The 17,414-nt window shown below is 42.6% G+C and overlaps 1 protein-coding gene across 1 annotated transcript; it reads right to left on the bottom strand.

Annotated features, from left to right (window-relative positions):
- Nucleotides 1-4,522: 4,522 nt before the first annotated feature.
- Nucleotides 4,523-10,356, bottom strand: SSTR1 (somatostatin receptor 1). The gene is made up of 2 exons (XM_080592922.1): nt 8,753-10,356; nt 4,523-8,384 (listed from the first exon to the last, which is right to left on the bottom strand). The coding sequence occupies exons 1-2, from the start codon at nt 8,769-8,771 to the stop codon at nt 6,988-6,990; spliced, it is 1,416 nt and encodes a 471-aa protein (XP_080449048.1). The 5' UTR covers nt 8,772-10,356; the 3' UTR covers nt 4,523-6,987.
- Between the last annotated feature and the right edge of the window lie 7,058 nt (nt 10,357-17,414).

Below are 17,414 nucleotides of genomic sequence, written 5' to 3'. Positions count from 1 at the left end.
ATGTCCATTCTCCCCAAATATCCAAACAATCATTTGCCCCACTGTGAACATACCTGGAATGTTCTGCTTTTTCTTATACAACACTCTGTAAAACACCACAACCTTTCCATCTCCTTTTCCACCTTAAACAACAGAAATAGCAACAGGGAGAGTTAAAACCCCACCTTTCCCTACATCTATGAAAACTTCACATGTAGTCACCTGAGACACAAATCCCATCACTCTTCTGCACGGTTAACTGATGAGGATTTTGTACCATCCTGTAGTAGCACAAGTAGTAGAAAGTAAGATTCAACTTCTCCTGGTCTCGTCATGTGACCAGTTAATGTCTACTGATCTAAAAATTAAAACAAAATATCCATCAAAAAAATCCATTCTCTGTGCTTCTCATCTTTCCTTTCATTGAATTTTCTTTTGTTCATCCATTTGGTCTTGCAATTGATTCGTGTAATTAATTTGTATGAATCTAAGGCATGAACCTTGGATCAAACAGGTCTTTAGCTGGTGTAGCTGTTCAAAGCATCACTGAAATGAGTTATCGATAGTCACCAAGAATGGGTAAATAAGCATCTTTTCTTATGAAGACACTCAGTTTATAGAAAGAATACAAAATGATATAGGAAATACAAGGCATTAGATAATAAACTTGTTTTAATATCAAAGTTGTTCTACTTTTTCAAGAAGACATATATATAGCTCCTTAAAAAAAAAAAAAAGCTGCTTTACAATATTGTACAGTCAGTTTAGCTTCTAGAAGCATCTTTTCTTTTCTGTGACCAAATGATATAAACAACAATTCTGATGCAATGTTAAGAAAATAAACTCACTAACACTAGTATTGATTTTCTGCTCAGTAAGCCAGCGCTTTTCAAATTTTTCTTTTATCCATGACTTGTCTCTTATTGACTGGATAGAGGGGCAAGATCCATCTATGTCTGTATTTAACAGAAGCCAGAGGGCAAGAAGATCCTTAGCCTTTAGCCAGTATGCTGATAGACAAGGTGCTTTTGTATTCAGTTACAACATATTATAACCTATTTAACCTAACTAATTAAGAAACCAAATCAAAGCCTCCCTTAGTTTCCATGTTTAGGCCTCAGATGGAGATGCTTACATTATCCTAGCTGAGGCAAGGCATGGTTGGTCCACGTAGAAAGTGTGAGGTGTGATTTCCTAAAGTGCTGGGCACCTGCAACACTCAGTGTGTGTTAGCAAGCTTCAAACCTTCTGAGTATCAAATAGATATCTCCATATAAAGCCACTCCAGTTCTTATCCAAACGTTTTTCCTCCAAGAGCTTTTTCTCCTACCAGCTCCAATCTTTCCAGCAATGGACTCACCTCTGCAGCAGAGCTGAGACTTCAATTTTCCTCTACACATCAAATTAGCATGAAAAAAAACAGAAAAGACTTCCTATTAGTGGTTGGACTTGATGATCTTAGAGGTCTTTTTCAACCTAAATGATTCTATGAAATAAATGATTCGATATTTTATGTAGTAAAACAGCACTACCTAATTGTCCAGAAATTCTAATTGGAATTCTATTGATCATGAGCTCCTTCATAACCTTCATAACACCTTAATCCATCTCTTTTGGTCTAACAGACCAAATAGAATAATTATGCATTTTGCAAGCTACATGTATATTACATACTTGCTTTGGATATTTGTGTCTCGTTTTGAACTATTCCAGATGACCATTTGAACCTGCTGTTGTAAATGTGCGTGTGATTACCAGTCCTGCATGAAACGGATGAACCTTAGTCCCCTGACTTGCCTCAGTCTGTCAGCAGCAACGTTACTCAGCATCTTCAGCTGTGCCAAGTACAGGGCACTACAGCACCCTTGCAGAAGCTCACAGTCTCCCCCTCTGTTCTCATACCCACTTTTATGACTGGTGAGGCTCCTACATACAGAAAACAGCACTGTCAGCAGCAGTCGAATGTGAGCTAATAAAAACCAGTTACAGTCATCATCACAATGAACAGCAGGTCCCAAGTTATAAATGTGTGATTCTTAGCTGTCCTCCAGCCCTCATATGCTATGCATCTTGGCACTTTTATCTTAACCTTTCTACTTAGGAAACTCAATAACCCACAGAGATACCCTGCAGTGTTACTCATGTTTCATAGCATAAGAACCCATGCAGAGAATTTTTTTTTATTTTTTTATTTTTTAAAGAGAGAGTAGAATGGGCCTTTTGTACATTAATACTGCTTTCAAGGTGACTCTACCTGCCATAGAAATGATAAGCATATAATGACAAATGTATTCAGTCCAGACGGGAGATGAAACCCATATATTTCAGGTAGGACCCATCATCCTGCTGTTTCTGATTCATGGCTGCCTACTACTATGCTAAAACCAGATTTTAGGGTTTTGGTGAAGCAGGGTTGGAAGGGGGTGGGCATAGAGAGATTTTATTGAAAAGCATGTTGTGAAAACTGTACTTAGTTTGTAGCTGTCTAATGAAACACTTTGAAATACTCTCTGTTTCACCTGCTCTTTTTTATTTCTCTCTACAAAATATAATATTTTGAAAGCACTATTCTCAAAGCGAAATTTAATTAGTAAATTACCTTTTCTTCCTGTGGCTTTGCTTGCAGTCATTGGTCCAACAAGGCTCTGTGTTAAAGAAGACAGAAGTGCTGAATACATAATGCAGTAAAAATATTTTATTCTCCTCTAGAGATTCACAATTAACATTTTGTCTGTAGCCCTGGAGTCAGGTAAGGATTCTAGGGGAGGAAATATAGAACACTGGACTGATTTTTTATTTTCTTGACTATTTTTTTCTGTTTGTTGTTGGTGTTGTTTGTTTGTTTATTTATGTTTGCTTGTTGTTTGTTTTTATTTTATTTTATTTATTTATTTTTTTTAACACACTAATTTACACATTGCTGTTCTGGAAACATGACAGAGAAAAGTCAAATCCTATATAAATCATTCATCAGAGGATCATTTTATTTCAGTAACATTAAGCCTAATGTTTAAAGTTATGATGCTGATCTTAGGAAACTGGTTGACATAGAATATATGGACAAATGGCCATGAAGTTGATACAGCATGCAAGATTATGCTTGAAATGCAGACTTTCAGTTTTACAAAAACAACCAGAAATCCATTTTATTCTGATACAAAACTGTTTTATCCCAACACAATGGGAATCTGGCATTTCAGAAATGCACACATCACATTCAGAAATCTGATGCTTCTTCTCTGTGAAGAAATCAGATGGATTTTTTCAGTGTTAAATGCAAAAATGTATGCTGTGTGATGTTCTCTGCTGTGAGGGCCATCTCAGAAGGCAGAGGATCTACCTGTGGCCATCACTCCCTTCATCTACAGCTGAGATAGGAAGAGCCAGTCTGCTCCAAGCTCACTGTCTGCAGGCAGCAGTTAGCCCCTGGATGATGAGATGTGTCTTCTTGGATGCACTTCTAGATCTAATCATGCTTCCTGGGGAATCTGGTGAGAAAGAAGAGTAGTTTTCCACTTGCTCTTCTTTGAGTGGGAAAATGCTGCAGAAGTATTGGGTGTATGTGCTAGGAAAATCCATGTGAAGGCCATTCTCTCTTTGTTTGTACCCAGGGAAATGATGCAGTCCACTGCATGTTATTCAGAGCTTTCATACTGTTTTGTATAGGTCTTAGGCTAAACAAAGAATGGGAAAAGTTTCTTGGGATTCAGTGATGTGTATAAAGTTGAAGTATTTTTTAAATATTAAACTCACAGGGAAAATTGAGCAACACACCACTGGTTATAAGTTATGGTTTACCTAGTTGTAAATGAATTACGTTACAGTATAAAGGGACAAAATTTCACCAATAAATATGGTGCTGTACTGTGTTTTTTCAGTGAATTAAGCATAAATTCAAATAATTTCCATGTAAAATCTTAAGAATTATTTGCAATTTGGAAAGTATTAAAGAGTTCTCTTTGTTTTCTGGTATACTACACTATTTCAGAAGGACAACTTACTTTCTGGTAGGTATCTTCTACTGGGTAGAATAATACAAAACAAACTTTTTCTTCCAAAGGAAATCAAGAGTGATTTACAGTATTTGATCACCTCTCCCACTGCCAAAGTTGAACTAAACTCAGGGTGAAAAATAGCAGCAAGAACTGTTAATGTAGGATAAGCAGGTTTTGTTTCCAAACTGAAACTCTGCGGTGTGTTTTAGCCAGGAGTCAGACCAGCACTGCTGGCTGCAAGTGAGCCAGGGCATCTCTGTGAAGGAAAGCCTGCCATCTACTGTGTCACCGACAGCCTCTGCTGCAGCAGCCGGGTAGTTTGCCAAGTACAGTCACCAACCCTCTTCGCTCTGCCTGGGGAAACTGAAATTAAAGTGCATGTGCTGGCAGGTGTACAGAAATCCATAACATTTTTGTTTAAAGGCAAAATCAGGAAAAAGAAAAAAAAAAAAGCAATAAAACCAGGCTCAACTTCTCATCAAAGCTGATTTGAATCACTGCTTCTTCACTTTTACTTCATAGTGTCTAATGTTAAACAAATCCAGCAATAGAAAGTAGACAAATTCTTTATTTAGTATAACCATACATAACAGTATGCCTAGATGAGAGAGAGAGAGGGAGAGAGATTTATACCATTTTAAAGAGATTGTGAGTGAGATTTTAACTGAAGCTCCACAAATAGCACCGTGTGGTATCGCAGGGCATTTGACTGTTTTGGCAGATGTTTGGTTTCTGTGAAAAGTTAAATAAGCTTACAGAGAGATTTAGTCCTTTTTTTCCCCCATATGTGCATGGAAATCATTAACAAAACTAATATTTGCATGTTTTCTTTAAATGAGGTCCACTGAGAAGTAAAAGAAAAGAAACTACAATTGTTAAAGCTTTTCACAAAATATTTTAATAAAGATGTAACAGCTTCCACATTAGCAATTTTTAACCTAAAAGGAGCTGACTCACAGTCCATTGAAGTGAACTAGGATTTTTTCTCTCATTTCGATGGGCTTTGAATCAGACAACTTTGAAATACTAAATTTATACATTCATTTAACAGTATCTAATTTTTGGTGAAAGAAATGTACAAAGTAGTCTCCTGCTTTTTGCTGCTGAGAAAAGTTGAAGGGTACAATCTGACAAGAACCTGCAGTAAGTCCACCACCCTGAGTGCTAGATGCCTCTGCAGCCAGCCTTACACTTAACACTGCATGCACTTCTTCAGCACTGTAGCTCCCAGTACAGGGCTACGGGTGTGTTGCTACTGGAGATTTTTTTCCAGTCTTTTGCTTCAGACTGTCAGTAGCTATAATTAATACCACCAGAGTATTGTGCTCGAGAAGTGATTTGTCACAACTACCAGGACACCTGCCACTCCGTGACATTGTCAATACAGGTGGTAGAAAACAAAAAAACATTATCTGCTTAATACACTTTGTACTAATTCTTGCATCTGGGATAAGGGGAGCAGGGAGAGAAGGTTTTTGTTTAATCAGCTCGTTTATCAAACAAGAAATCTTCATTCACATATATGAAAAATGTTACTTCATAAGAGAAAGAGGGAAAATTCAAGAGATTTTTTTTCTGGGGGAGACAGTGTAGATGAGCATATTAGAAAAAGTTACAACCTTTTTCTCTGAAAAGGAGCCTTCTTGAGCATCACCCATTTTAAATGCACTCTTGCAGGTAGCCACCACAGACATAAGTACACAGTATAAATTGCTTCAGAGAAACACGTTCACAACACAGTGACACGAATCAAATAAAAAAAAATCAAATAAAAAGACATCTGGCACACACTAAAAACAACAGTTCTGAGAAATGAAACATTATGAAGCTCCGGGCCAGTATATTACATTGGCAACATATGATAAACACATTTTATCTTTCTTTTAGTGCAACAGAAGAAACAGGAGCTAGGATAATAGCTATTGTCAAACAGCTACTTTTCTGTCAAGTATTAATTTAAGAGCCTGATGGAGATTTTGAATGAATTCCCCTTTTTTCCATGTAGGCTAAAGTGACTTTGCAGCCACCCAGGTCATTCAGAACTGTCTCAGCTCACTTCATTGCCATCTCATGGCTAATGGAGCAGGCACAAGACAATAACTTCACAGTCTAGCGCTCCCCTTAAACTTTATTATTTGCACACTTTATTGGATGTATGGACGCATTCACACATGCCCCGGCTCAAGGCTCCCTCTTGCCCCCAGCTCAGTGCTCCGCTCCCTGTGGGTCACGGGACCACTTATCTCCTGTTATCAGCAGCCGGCTGTGCAGCTCTGAAGCACAGCAAGAAGCAGCTTTCCTTCTGAAGACCTTTTCTGTTCTGCTTCCTCTGAGAGCAGCACAGAGAGCCCAAGCCCCAGGGAGGTGAGAGCTGTCTGCAAAGCAGAAGACAGCTCCGTGATTACGCTGCTCCTTTTCTCAGGGCCTTTTTCTCCCCTCTTTTATTGTTTTTCCCCCTGGGAAGGCAGAGAGAGGCTGCTAACAGGGCCAGGTGTGCACGGGGGGACTTTTCCCAGTGTTTCTGTTCTCTGAAGGGCATGTGCGTACCTGTAGATGCTGAGCAGGGCTGCCGTCGGTCAGGGGGTTCTGAGCCAGACTGCTGGGACTTGACTGGGGCAAGCTCTGCTCAGTGGCAGGGGGGTCCCACCAGCCGAGGGGGAGGAGGAGGGGGACCTGTACAAAAGAGGACAGTCACTGTGGGACCCGCACAGCTGCTCATCAGACACAGAGAGGGGTGGCAGAGCCCGGCTGCCAGAGCCTAAGCCGAGTGCGGCAGTTTACTAAGGGGGTATCACAGCATCAGCAAATGTACCCACTCTCATGGGAGGCAGGCAGGGGGGATGGGGCAGCACACCGAGGACATGGGGTTTTCTTTGCTCCCTCTTGTGCCAAACGCTGCTGTCGGTGGGCTGGACCAAAACCCCCTCCCTCCCGTCCTCCCTATGCCACAGCCCTGGCCTCGCTCACCCTCCTGCTGGGGGCAGTGGGGGGGCGGTGGGGCAGGAATGCTTCCTCAGAGGGTGGTAATCCTGGAGGTGCAAGTGCCGTTCCTGTACATGCTCCCTGACTCCAAGTTGTCCGGGGGAAAGTCCTCCACACTGTATGCCCTGCTCTTGAGGGCAGTGGCATAGTAGTCGATGGGTTCCTCTGCAGCATTGTCCATCCAACTGAGGCAGAGCAGCCGCTGGAAGGACCGCTTGAAATTGTCTGAGAGAAAGCCATAGAGGATGGGGTTGGCACAGCTGTTGGCGTAGCCCAAGATGACGGAGAGCTGGCTGATGGTGGCATCATCCTGCTCTACAAAGACATTGACCAGCTGCACGATGTAGAAGGGCATCCAGCAGATGACGAAGACCATCACCACCATCATGACCATGAGAGTGATCTTGCGCTCCGAGCGTTTGCGCTGCTGCCAGCCGGCCTTCAGGGCCACCATGCGCATCTTGGCAATGATGAGGATGTAGCAGAGGCAGATGGCCACCACAGGCAGCAAGAAGCCCATCAGAAAGGTGTAGACAACAAAGACCACCAGCCACCTCTGGGTGGGCTCTGGCATGAGCATGTTGCAAGCCACTGTTCCATCACTGTTGGCTGCTGTGTTGGAGAAGATGATGATGGGTAGGATGATGAGGATGGAAAGCACCCAGACGCCCAGATTGACCATCTTAGCCACAGTGGGCCGGCGGTACCTCGCCGCCTTGATGGGGTGCACCACAGCAATGTAGCGGTCCACGCTGAGCACAGTCAGGCAGTAGATGCTGGTGAACATGTTGATGGCGTCCACGCTGAGCACCAGGCGGCAGAGCAGCGAGCCAAAGGGCCAGTGGTGCAGCAGGGTGGAGGTGACCAGGAAGGGGACGCTGAGCATCAGCAGCTCATCTGCGATGGCCAAGTTGAGGATGTAGATGTTGGTGGCCGTCTTCATCTTGGCATAGCGCAGGATCACATAGATGACCATGGAGTTGCCGCACAGCCCCACCAGGCACACCACGGAGTAGATGAATGAGATGAGGATGGCGCTGCCCTGAGACTCGCTCAGGGTGCTGTTCGGGGCGCCAGAGGAGTTCCTGCCGCCCGAGTCCATGCCCCCTGCCGCCGCTTCCTCCAAGGCGCCGCCGGCTCCTCCGCCGCCGCTGTCGCTGCCGCCGCTGTCGCTGCCTGCACCGCCCGGGAGCCTGGTGCAGGTGCCATTGGGGAGCATCCTCTGCCCGGACCTCCCCGCTCCCGGCTCAGAGCCGCAGGCTCCCGCCGCTCGCCGGGCGCAGCATCCCGGCGGGGCTCCCGGCGCCGCTGCCCCGGGGCGCTGGCATGGGGACGGACGGAGGCGGCCGCCGGCCCCGCTCGCTCCGAGCGGCAGCAATCGCTGCTCCCCGGCTGGTGAATGATTAATAGGCGGCGGCGCGTCACCGGCTACGAAAAGGAGGAGGGAAAGAAAAAAAAAATTGCGGGAGGAGACGTAAGTGGGTGTCCCTCCCCCCCACACTCCCCCGCCTCCCATCCCGCCCCCCCGGCTGCTCGCAGAGCCGGGGCTGCCGAAGGGCAGGCACCCCCGGCCCCTCTGCCCCCACCTCGCTCTGCCCCTGCTGCCCGCACTGCCCCTGCCCCACGCCGTACAGCTTCAGGTCCCCCTGCGGCCAGGGTCTTCTCCTGCCCCTCCGTGCTGCACTGCTCCCTACCTGCCACGGCACCTGGGTCGTGGCCAGGGGCACCCCGGGCAAAGGGACCATGCCTCCGGCTTCGGGACAAAAGCTTGTTCAGGAGTGGGTGGGCAGTGTTACCTGGGCTGGCATGCTTCATCCCTGCACAGCTGCTGCAGCCGCACCATGCACGCTGCCCGCCCCATGGTGCTGCCACCAGGCACGGCACTGACTACGCACCCCACAGCCTTTACCATACATGCACAGCACTGCCTGAAACCAGCGGTGCCTACACCGCCTCCTGCAGCCGTGCTGCTGCTCCATGCTCCCCACCTTGTCCTATCCCACCACAACCACCAGCCATCACACATTAGCAGCATCCAATACCTTACGGCACTGCACCCCAGCCCATGCTATGTCCCGAACCTTGTCCCATTCTCACACCCCTAGTACAACTCCTGCCTCTGTGCTTCTCACATCTAGAAGTGCAGGCACTAGCCTGCACACTACTGCTCACCATTACTGTCTACACCGTGATGGTGCCAAGAACATCCCAGCTATGCTGCCACACGAACACACCATCTGTCCACTCTTCTGTCCCCTCACATACTGCTTCTGCTCCCAGTAGCACTTCAAACTGAACCACCACATGCTGTATCACCACTGCTGCACATGCACACACCTTAATACGGCACTTAAAACACTTGCATATCCCTGTTGGGGATGTGCACCACAAACTGCTTTTACGCACTGATCTATACCATGCTGTTTCATATACACACCCCAATCCCAGACAATGACAATCAAAACCAATAGTTACTCATGCTGTCATCCCTAGACAGATGCTGCTTCCTCACACACTTCATCCACAACGCCAGTTACAAACACATGTGAACACCAGCAGAATGTCCTGTTACTGCACCTCTACACCCTAGGCAAACATATTTGATCACCTTCATATACACACCTCCTTCCAGGCAATGTCTCTTATCTTTCTACATGCTATCATTCAATGCAGAGTCTATCCTTACATATTTGCACATAACCACTTAGCCAGCTTTCAAATACTACCACCACCTGCCCATTCTGTATTAGCTAGACACGGTTATTCACTAATGCATGCACCATGCTTGCATCAAGACTCCTTCAGCACATACAGATGTACAAAACTAATAACTGCGTCTGTCTATTGTATCCACAACATATGTGTGGGCACACCTCACCTGTATGGAGACCAACCTGCTTCTTCACATGAACTGTCACCTATGAGCACCACCTACTTTTCCAAGAACAGCAGGTCCAAACCGCATAAATATCACCATAATGCATATGCTGCCATGTGCCCCCCACAACATCACTATACACAGCGTCACACGTACATCCTCGCTTCCTACTCATTTTACCATGCATGCCCATCACCTCCTACGGTTCACACATCTCGTTATCACTGTCTGCCCACCCTCACAATTATACATATTATCACTACCCACCACTTTAATATGCAGATACACACAGCATTACCATCAGTTCATTATAACCCATCATCAGGAATTTATTCTCTCTAACACATTATATGTCTACATACCCATTATCCCCACCAGCAGCAATTCTAACACATACATGTAATCTCTCTGACTGTATGATTTTTCTCATATCAATCACCACTTCCAACCAGTATATACACCCAGACACTCCAATGGGACCAGTGTGTGTTTTTGACACCTTGTAATAGGTACTATGTTTAACAAATGCACACTTTTGCAGGAGCCTTAAGCAAGCTGTGAATAAGAAGGAGACTGTAGATTTATATAAAATCTTACACAGAAATGTAATGGTATAAAATAAAAAAAAAAATAATATAAAACACCCAACCCATTTGTTAGTAATTGCACTTAAGTTCTATTTGAATGATGTTCTTAGTGACTTTTGGTCATTTTGAGGACTTTTTGTATTTACTTTCATGTATAGAAATGCATTTATTGAGCAACCTCTGCAAATGATCTTAATAGTCTTAGGACTATTGCTGTATATAAGTGCTTTATCTAGATGTTAGAACACTTAGGGATGTCATGCAAATTTTACTTTGTTGAGTTTTAGAGGTTGTATATTCTAATATACTAGGATCAGAACTTCCAGTATACAGTGGAAAAAAAAAAGAAAAAAAGAAAAGATTTATATTTAACTACAAAGTGCAAAGTCTTTATTTGCAGTATACTATCTCACACTGTTCAAATCTCTACAATTACGTAAATTCAGCTGGAGAATTATTTTCATTAAAATTTATATTCTGGGAGAATGTGAATCAGCTTTCAGTCACTGATATGAGGACGAGCATAAGTAAATAACTGCAAACCCATCAATAAGAACATCTGTTTGATTGCAGCACTTTAGTCTGTTTGAAAACCTATAGTTCAAATATAATCCAATTTTTGTTTACATGAGCATTTGTTTTAAGGGACATTTACTTATGGAGTATTGATTAAATGGTTTCTTTCTTTTGTATTGTTGTAAGCTGAAATTTAACAATAGTTCGACTATAAACCTGAATACTTTCATATTAATACTTTCATATTACTTTCATATAGAATACTATCCTCTGAGAACACAGGAGCAAAAATGAGTGATTTTGAAGCTGATTAATAGCAGTGTCATCAGCACAAAATTTCAGTTCTTGTCTGCATGGTTCTCCATTACATTTGTATACATATAAACACACAGTCACTCATGAAGGTACTTTGGACACTTTCTTCATGCTTTGGCCTATTTTAAGCCATTCCTTTGCCATGCTAGCAGCTGGCTATGCCCTGCACCCAAGAGGATCAGTAAAAGCTCTTCTACTGAAGTACTTTTGTGCATGGTGTTCTTTCTTACTGCAATGATTCAAAATAAATTACCTGTAAATTGTAACTCCTGTGGAGGTACTAATCTCACTAGGCATCATACATATACCTAGTTGATGTGTATTTCCAGAAAAACAAAATATCATTATAATCATAATTATATTGAGGTACCATGTACCTCTCAATAAGTAAGTATGTGCCCTACTTATAAGTCTTGAGGATTTCTGTATTTCCATTCAATGAAGTTTCCCTCCGTTATGGAAAATTACATTCACACTAGAGAATACTGCCATTTTCCAAAAATGAGTTGTTTGAATGCTTGCCTAGTCACTTAAGCCAATTGTTCTATCACACTGTATATATTAATTTACTGAGAAATTCTAGATCTTTGCCAACATTCAATTGTCTATTGCTCATGATTCAAAAGTGGATATTTCTAACCTTAACTGCTTGATAAAGGAGCAATGCTTGAATACAAATAATATGTTTTATTATCCCAATAATGATATAACACCATTATAAATATCAGAATTGTCTCATTTCACCCTCATGAAATGAAAGGAATAGTTATAACAATCAAAAAGTCCTGTAAAGAAGAAATACTGATACAAATAAACTCTAATTTGGGAACATGCTTAGACTTTTTTTTTTTTTTTTTTAATGGTCATTTCTTTTACCTAAGGATTTCACTGTAAAGAATAGGCCAGAGGTCTCAGTTTGTGATTATAATGCTCCTGTCACAAAACCGGGAAGGGCAGCTTGACCTTCTCAACACAGGCTGCAGGTTTGCCTAAGATGCATGCGGATACATTCCATTACACCATCTTTGTAGCAAGACCTGTTTCCCATGGCAGGGTGAAAAAAGAATTATCTCCCCAAAATTCTCTCTTCTTGGCCATATTGGGCAGCCTAGTGCTAATGCTTAGCCCACACTTAAGGTTAGAATTAGAGCTAGGAGAGACATGAATGAAGCTTGTAATGGTGAGATGCAAGGGGGAAAACAAATGATGGGAGAGGCTGCATGTTTGTTCCTCTGCTACACAGCTAGGCATCTCAGGGTACAGCTCATCCCACACCTAGGCTTATGTTTAGGTCCTGGAGAGAGACAAGAGCTCCAGCTGAAAAGGGAGTGAAAAAAAAAACATTTTTTTTTTTTCTAAAGCTGCATAAGGTAAGAGAGGGCTCTACAGATATTTTCTCCAAGGACTTTCTCCTTTGGGCCACAGGATGGAGTTTCAGGATAGGGCCCAATCTCTTAACCTAACCCTAAGACACAGGCATATTGAGCTTACATGACAAGGTTTTGCTAGCAGGGCGCTGCAGTGGTGGCCTCTGTGAGAAGAGCCCAGAAGGTGCCCCATGTTAGATAAGGGCCAGTTTCATCCGGCTCCAAAGGGACCCACGACTGCCCAGAGCTGAGCTGATAAGCAATGTTGGTTGTGCCTCTGTAAGAGCAGATTTAAAGGGAAAAAAACTGCTGTGCAACAGTAGCTGAGGGAGCAAGGAGTGAGAACCAGCCCTGCAGGCACCAAGGTCAGTGCAGGAGGAAGGCTGGAAGTGCTTAGGTGCCAGAGCTGAACTTCCCCTGCGGCCTGTGGAGAGGCCCCTGCTGGAGCAGGCTGTCCCCCTGCAGCCCATGGGTCCCACACGGAGCAGATCTCCACGCTGCAGCCCGTGGAGAAGCCCCCGGTGGAGCAGGTGGATGTGGCCTGGAGGAGGCTGTGGCCCATGGAGAGCCCCCGCAGGAGCAGGCCCCAGGCTGGAGCTGCAGCCCGTGGAGAGGAGCCCACGCAGGAGCAAGGGGTCGGGGGGGAGCTGCCGCCCGTGGGGGCCTGTGCTGGAGCAGTTTGCTTCTAATGGATGGACCCCGTGGTACAGAGCCATGTTGGAGCAGTTCTTGAAGAGCTGCTGCCTGTGGGCAGCCCCCACAGGCTCAGTTCGGGAAGGACGGCATCCCGTGGGAGGGACCCCGCGTGGAGCAGGGGCAGAGAGTGACCGTGAAGGAGCAGCGGAGATGAAGCTTTAGAGACTGACCGCAGACCCCATTGCCTATTCCCCTGTGCTGCTCGGGGGGATGACACAGAAAAGGGTAGATGAGAAGAAAGGTGTTTTTAGTTTGCTTTTAGTATCTCACTGTTCTAGCTTGTTAGTAATAGGCAATAAATTATATTAATCTCCCTATGCTGAGTCTGTTTTGCCTGTGACAATAATTGCAGAGTGATATCACTGTCCCTATCTCAACCCTTGAGCCCTTTCCATCATATTTTCTCCTTTCCCTTTGAGGAGGGGGAGTGAGAGAGTGGTTGTGGTGGAGTTCAGCTGCCCAGCTGGGTAAAACCACCACAACAGGTTAGAAAAGAGACAAAGCCAATAGCTCCAAGGGGAATGAATCTTAAGAGGGGTTGCCAAAGGGAAGGTAATGAAACTTTTTCTCCCCTGTCCATGTTCTCTGGGACACAGCTGGAGTATCAGGATAAGGTCCATCCCGACCACAGTCTTAGGGTTAGGCTTATGGGAGGCAAAGCCCAGAGCTGCAGGTGCAGTGGGACTACCATGCTGGGGTAGGATCTTCCCCCCAGCTCTCTTGTGAGTCTCAGAGCTCCCTAAAATGCAGAGGGGGGGACCTGTCACCACTGCATGCAGAAACTGAACCCTGAGCCCCTGGTATCATATCCTGAACTTGAATTACTTAACTACAGCAGAAATATTGTCTGGCATACATATCTCTTAGTCTAATTTGTTTACAAAGTGTAATTTTGAGGAGACAGGCAACAAAAATCAAGTGGACTGTAAAAATCACAGATGCTTTTCCTTGTGGTCTGAACTCCAGGCAAGTACATTTGCTTTTGCACTAGCTGATGGAGCACTTCCTGCTCTGATATGAAGAGAATAAACCTTCATTTTATTTCCAGTTACATGCCAGCCCATTCAACTCCATCTGAAGTATTTGAGGCATGAAAGTCAGTGGCAATTAGAAACAGTCTTCTGACAAACATGTCTCCTGACAGCAGTGTAAGGCCACCACTCAAAATCTCCCATCTAAAAAAAACCCTACAAACAGCTCATGTCAGATACGTTTTCTGTCAATTAACATATATTTTGCATAGTGTCACCATGCCTTGTGTATTGTAAGAAGACAAAAGGAGACAGCCAAGGCACTCAAAAGGGATCCTAAGATAATTTATTATGCATTTTAAAACCTGGAAAATGTATGTCTTTCAACTTTTCAACACAGCAGTGATGTAGTAGCCTGTGAAACTGCTCTGATTTGTATATGCCGTGAAAATTTGGCAAAATCAAAATCAATTCGGTAGCCTGAAGTCATTATGATGGGGTTCCACTGAATAACTTGGTAAAGTGTCTCCTGTTCAAACTACAGATACCCTGTACATTTCAACTGAATGTTTCATAAATCTTGCTGAGAAGTTAATGACTGAATGCTCTTTTACAACCATCTATTTCTACAAAATAGCAAAATATGATGTAGTTTGGTTAATCAGTTGAATTGTAATCTGTTATAGTTTTGTTATAAATCATTCAGTACCCATTTAAATTGCGTATTTTTGAGTCATACATTTTTCATGACCTTTTGATTAAGATAGAAAATTTTGGGCCACTTAAACTACTCAGATGTAAATTCTGTTCTTACTTTATGAGAGGTATCAATGGATGTGCTGTGAATCAGCAGAGTTTTTAACTTTTCACTAGAATGTCAACATATTTTTAAGAAGTTTTTGTTTTAATACAGCTATTGTATCTTAGATGTCATGATTCTTATCATTTTACTTTAACAGAGTAAACTCTACAGCCTAAACTCTACATCATTTATAGTTATGGTTGAAAATGCAGTGCAAATAGACAGATGGGAGTGATTCATTATAATAGTATGTTAGAAAGCATTTGCTTCTAAAAGGACAATTTTGTCTTTTGAACTTTACAATTAATTGAGAAATTAACATCTATTCTGTAGAAACAGATGTTTTAAACCAAATTCATCACAGAAAGTGTCAAGCTGTTGCTTAGTGAACATACAAATGATTCTTTGTCTCTTGATCCAGATGCATTTATTTCAGATTTATTTGCTGAAAATATTAAAATCAGATGGTTGACAAAAGCTGTGTTGTATTGTAATTCTCCCCACTTCATCACTTTTTCTACTATAATAGTTAATAAATGATGCAGAGTACCATTCCTGAAATCAATAATCTGGCAGAATCATACAACAAGTGACTCTATGCCAATATTTTTCCAGAAGAGCCGAGGGCTGAATACATGTCTTGACAGCACATTCCCCCAAGTTCTCAAACACATGGTTGCTGCCCCAGCAAACAAGGTAAAACGTGTCAGATTGTGATCTCAGATACATGTTTCCAAATCTGAGTAATTCTATTGACTTGTAAATAACTAGGTTTGTATTGATGTATCAGAGGCTGGAATCTTGATTTTAATCCTTGCTTCCCTTAGAAAAATTACTTGGCGAAAAGTGGCCACAGCAGTAGGTGCAGCTGAGAGGCTACCGAGTGTTTTGGCTGTAAACATCATCATGGACAAACCATATCTAACAGATTTTCATCAGGCCTAGTTAAAATCTGCCTGGAACAGAGCAGATATAAAATTTGCATATATATATATATTTTTTTTGTTTTCTTTTGTTTTGTTTTTACTGCTTGATTAACTTGAATATTTCTAAAGAATGAGAGAGCTATATGTGTTGTTCTAGACAGATAAAGAATAGATCAGAAGTGATGGTCCCCAAATAATACCACATCATACTGTGCTACGATGCATCTTCCAGTAGAAAAACGTTTTGCGTTAACAAAGTAAGACAACTTGTCTCCTTACCTCAAAGGGCATAAACCAAGTTCTTAAATATTAATTGCAAGAAGATTGTATGTTTTATTTCTTAGCTTGGAAGTAGGGATACCTTCTAAGGGGAACATCTTCAAACAATTGAAAATTGCTGTATTTCTATTGACTTTGCTGAGCATGGATCATGACATCAACGGTGTCTTGCCTCTGAGGTTTCACAGTGGTAGGCATTCTGCCCAGGGGCAGAGCATTTCTGTCTCAGATGCCAGTCATTATGACAGCATACTTGAACATGGAGGATTTGTGGATTTGTGACCGGATTCCTATAGACATTCCTGGTGTTTGAAAACATTCAGTGTTCAGCTTACAAACTTGGTGTCTGGACTCATTTCACTGTAATTTTCTCACCTTGGCAAGATTTGTATAATTTTAGGTGTATCTCTTGAGGAGAAGATCAGTGTACAGTTACTTTTTTGGGGTAACATTTAGAGTCTGTATCTAACCTAACATCCTTCAAGAAACAATCAACTAGCTGCTGGTTTACAGTTTTTGCTATCAGCCCTCTTGATCTTAGCCAAAAGCATTGTCTGAAGTTCTGAGTATGGAGATCTGTTTTAAAGGGAGACAGTACATTCTTCAGGAAAATGGCCATGAAGCTTCCACAGGTATTTAAAACAGGTTATTTATTATTATTATCTTTACATTTAGCCCCTATAAAATTGCAGCATTTCAAGATGACTGATAGGTATTACTATATTTAAGCCAAAAAGCATTTTGGAAATAATTTAGTTAGGCTTGACACAAAGATAATCTTAAAAGAAATTTCATGTGGTGAAGAAATATGCTGTTTTTTGAAGCAGTTTTCTTTATCTTGTATAACTGTACAGGATAAAATATCTCAATTTTCTTATGGGTAAATGTGCAAAACCTTATTGAAACCAATAGGGATTTCATACATTACCCCTGAAGAAAATTTTGCCCACTTCATCTGTCAGTAAATGGAAGAATAACATCTTATTTCAGTTGCAGAATAGAGTTGCTTTTACTTATTCTCTCTTCTCTGTAACTGGGCAAGGAAATGAAAGTAAATGAAAACTTGTTAAAATTCTCATTGTCAAATGGAAATGTCAGAAACCCCTTTTGATAGAACAAGC

Source organism: Anser brachyrhynchus (assembly GCF_964034855.1).
Source record: "Anser brachyrhynchus genome assembly, chromosome: 5".
Lineage (NCBI taxonomy): Eukaryota > Metazoa > Chordata > Aves > Anseriformes > Anatidae > Anser > Anser brachyrhynchus.
Note: the sequence above shows the minus strand (reverse complement) of the source record. Positions and strands in the feature narration are given on the sequence as shown.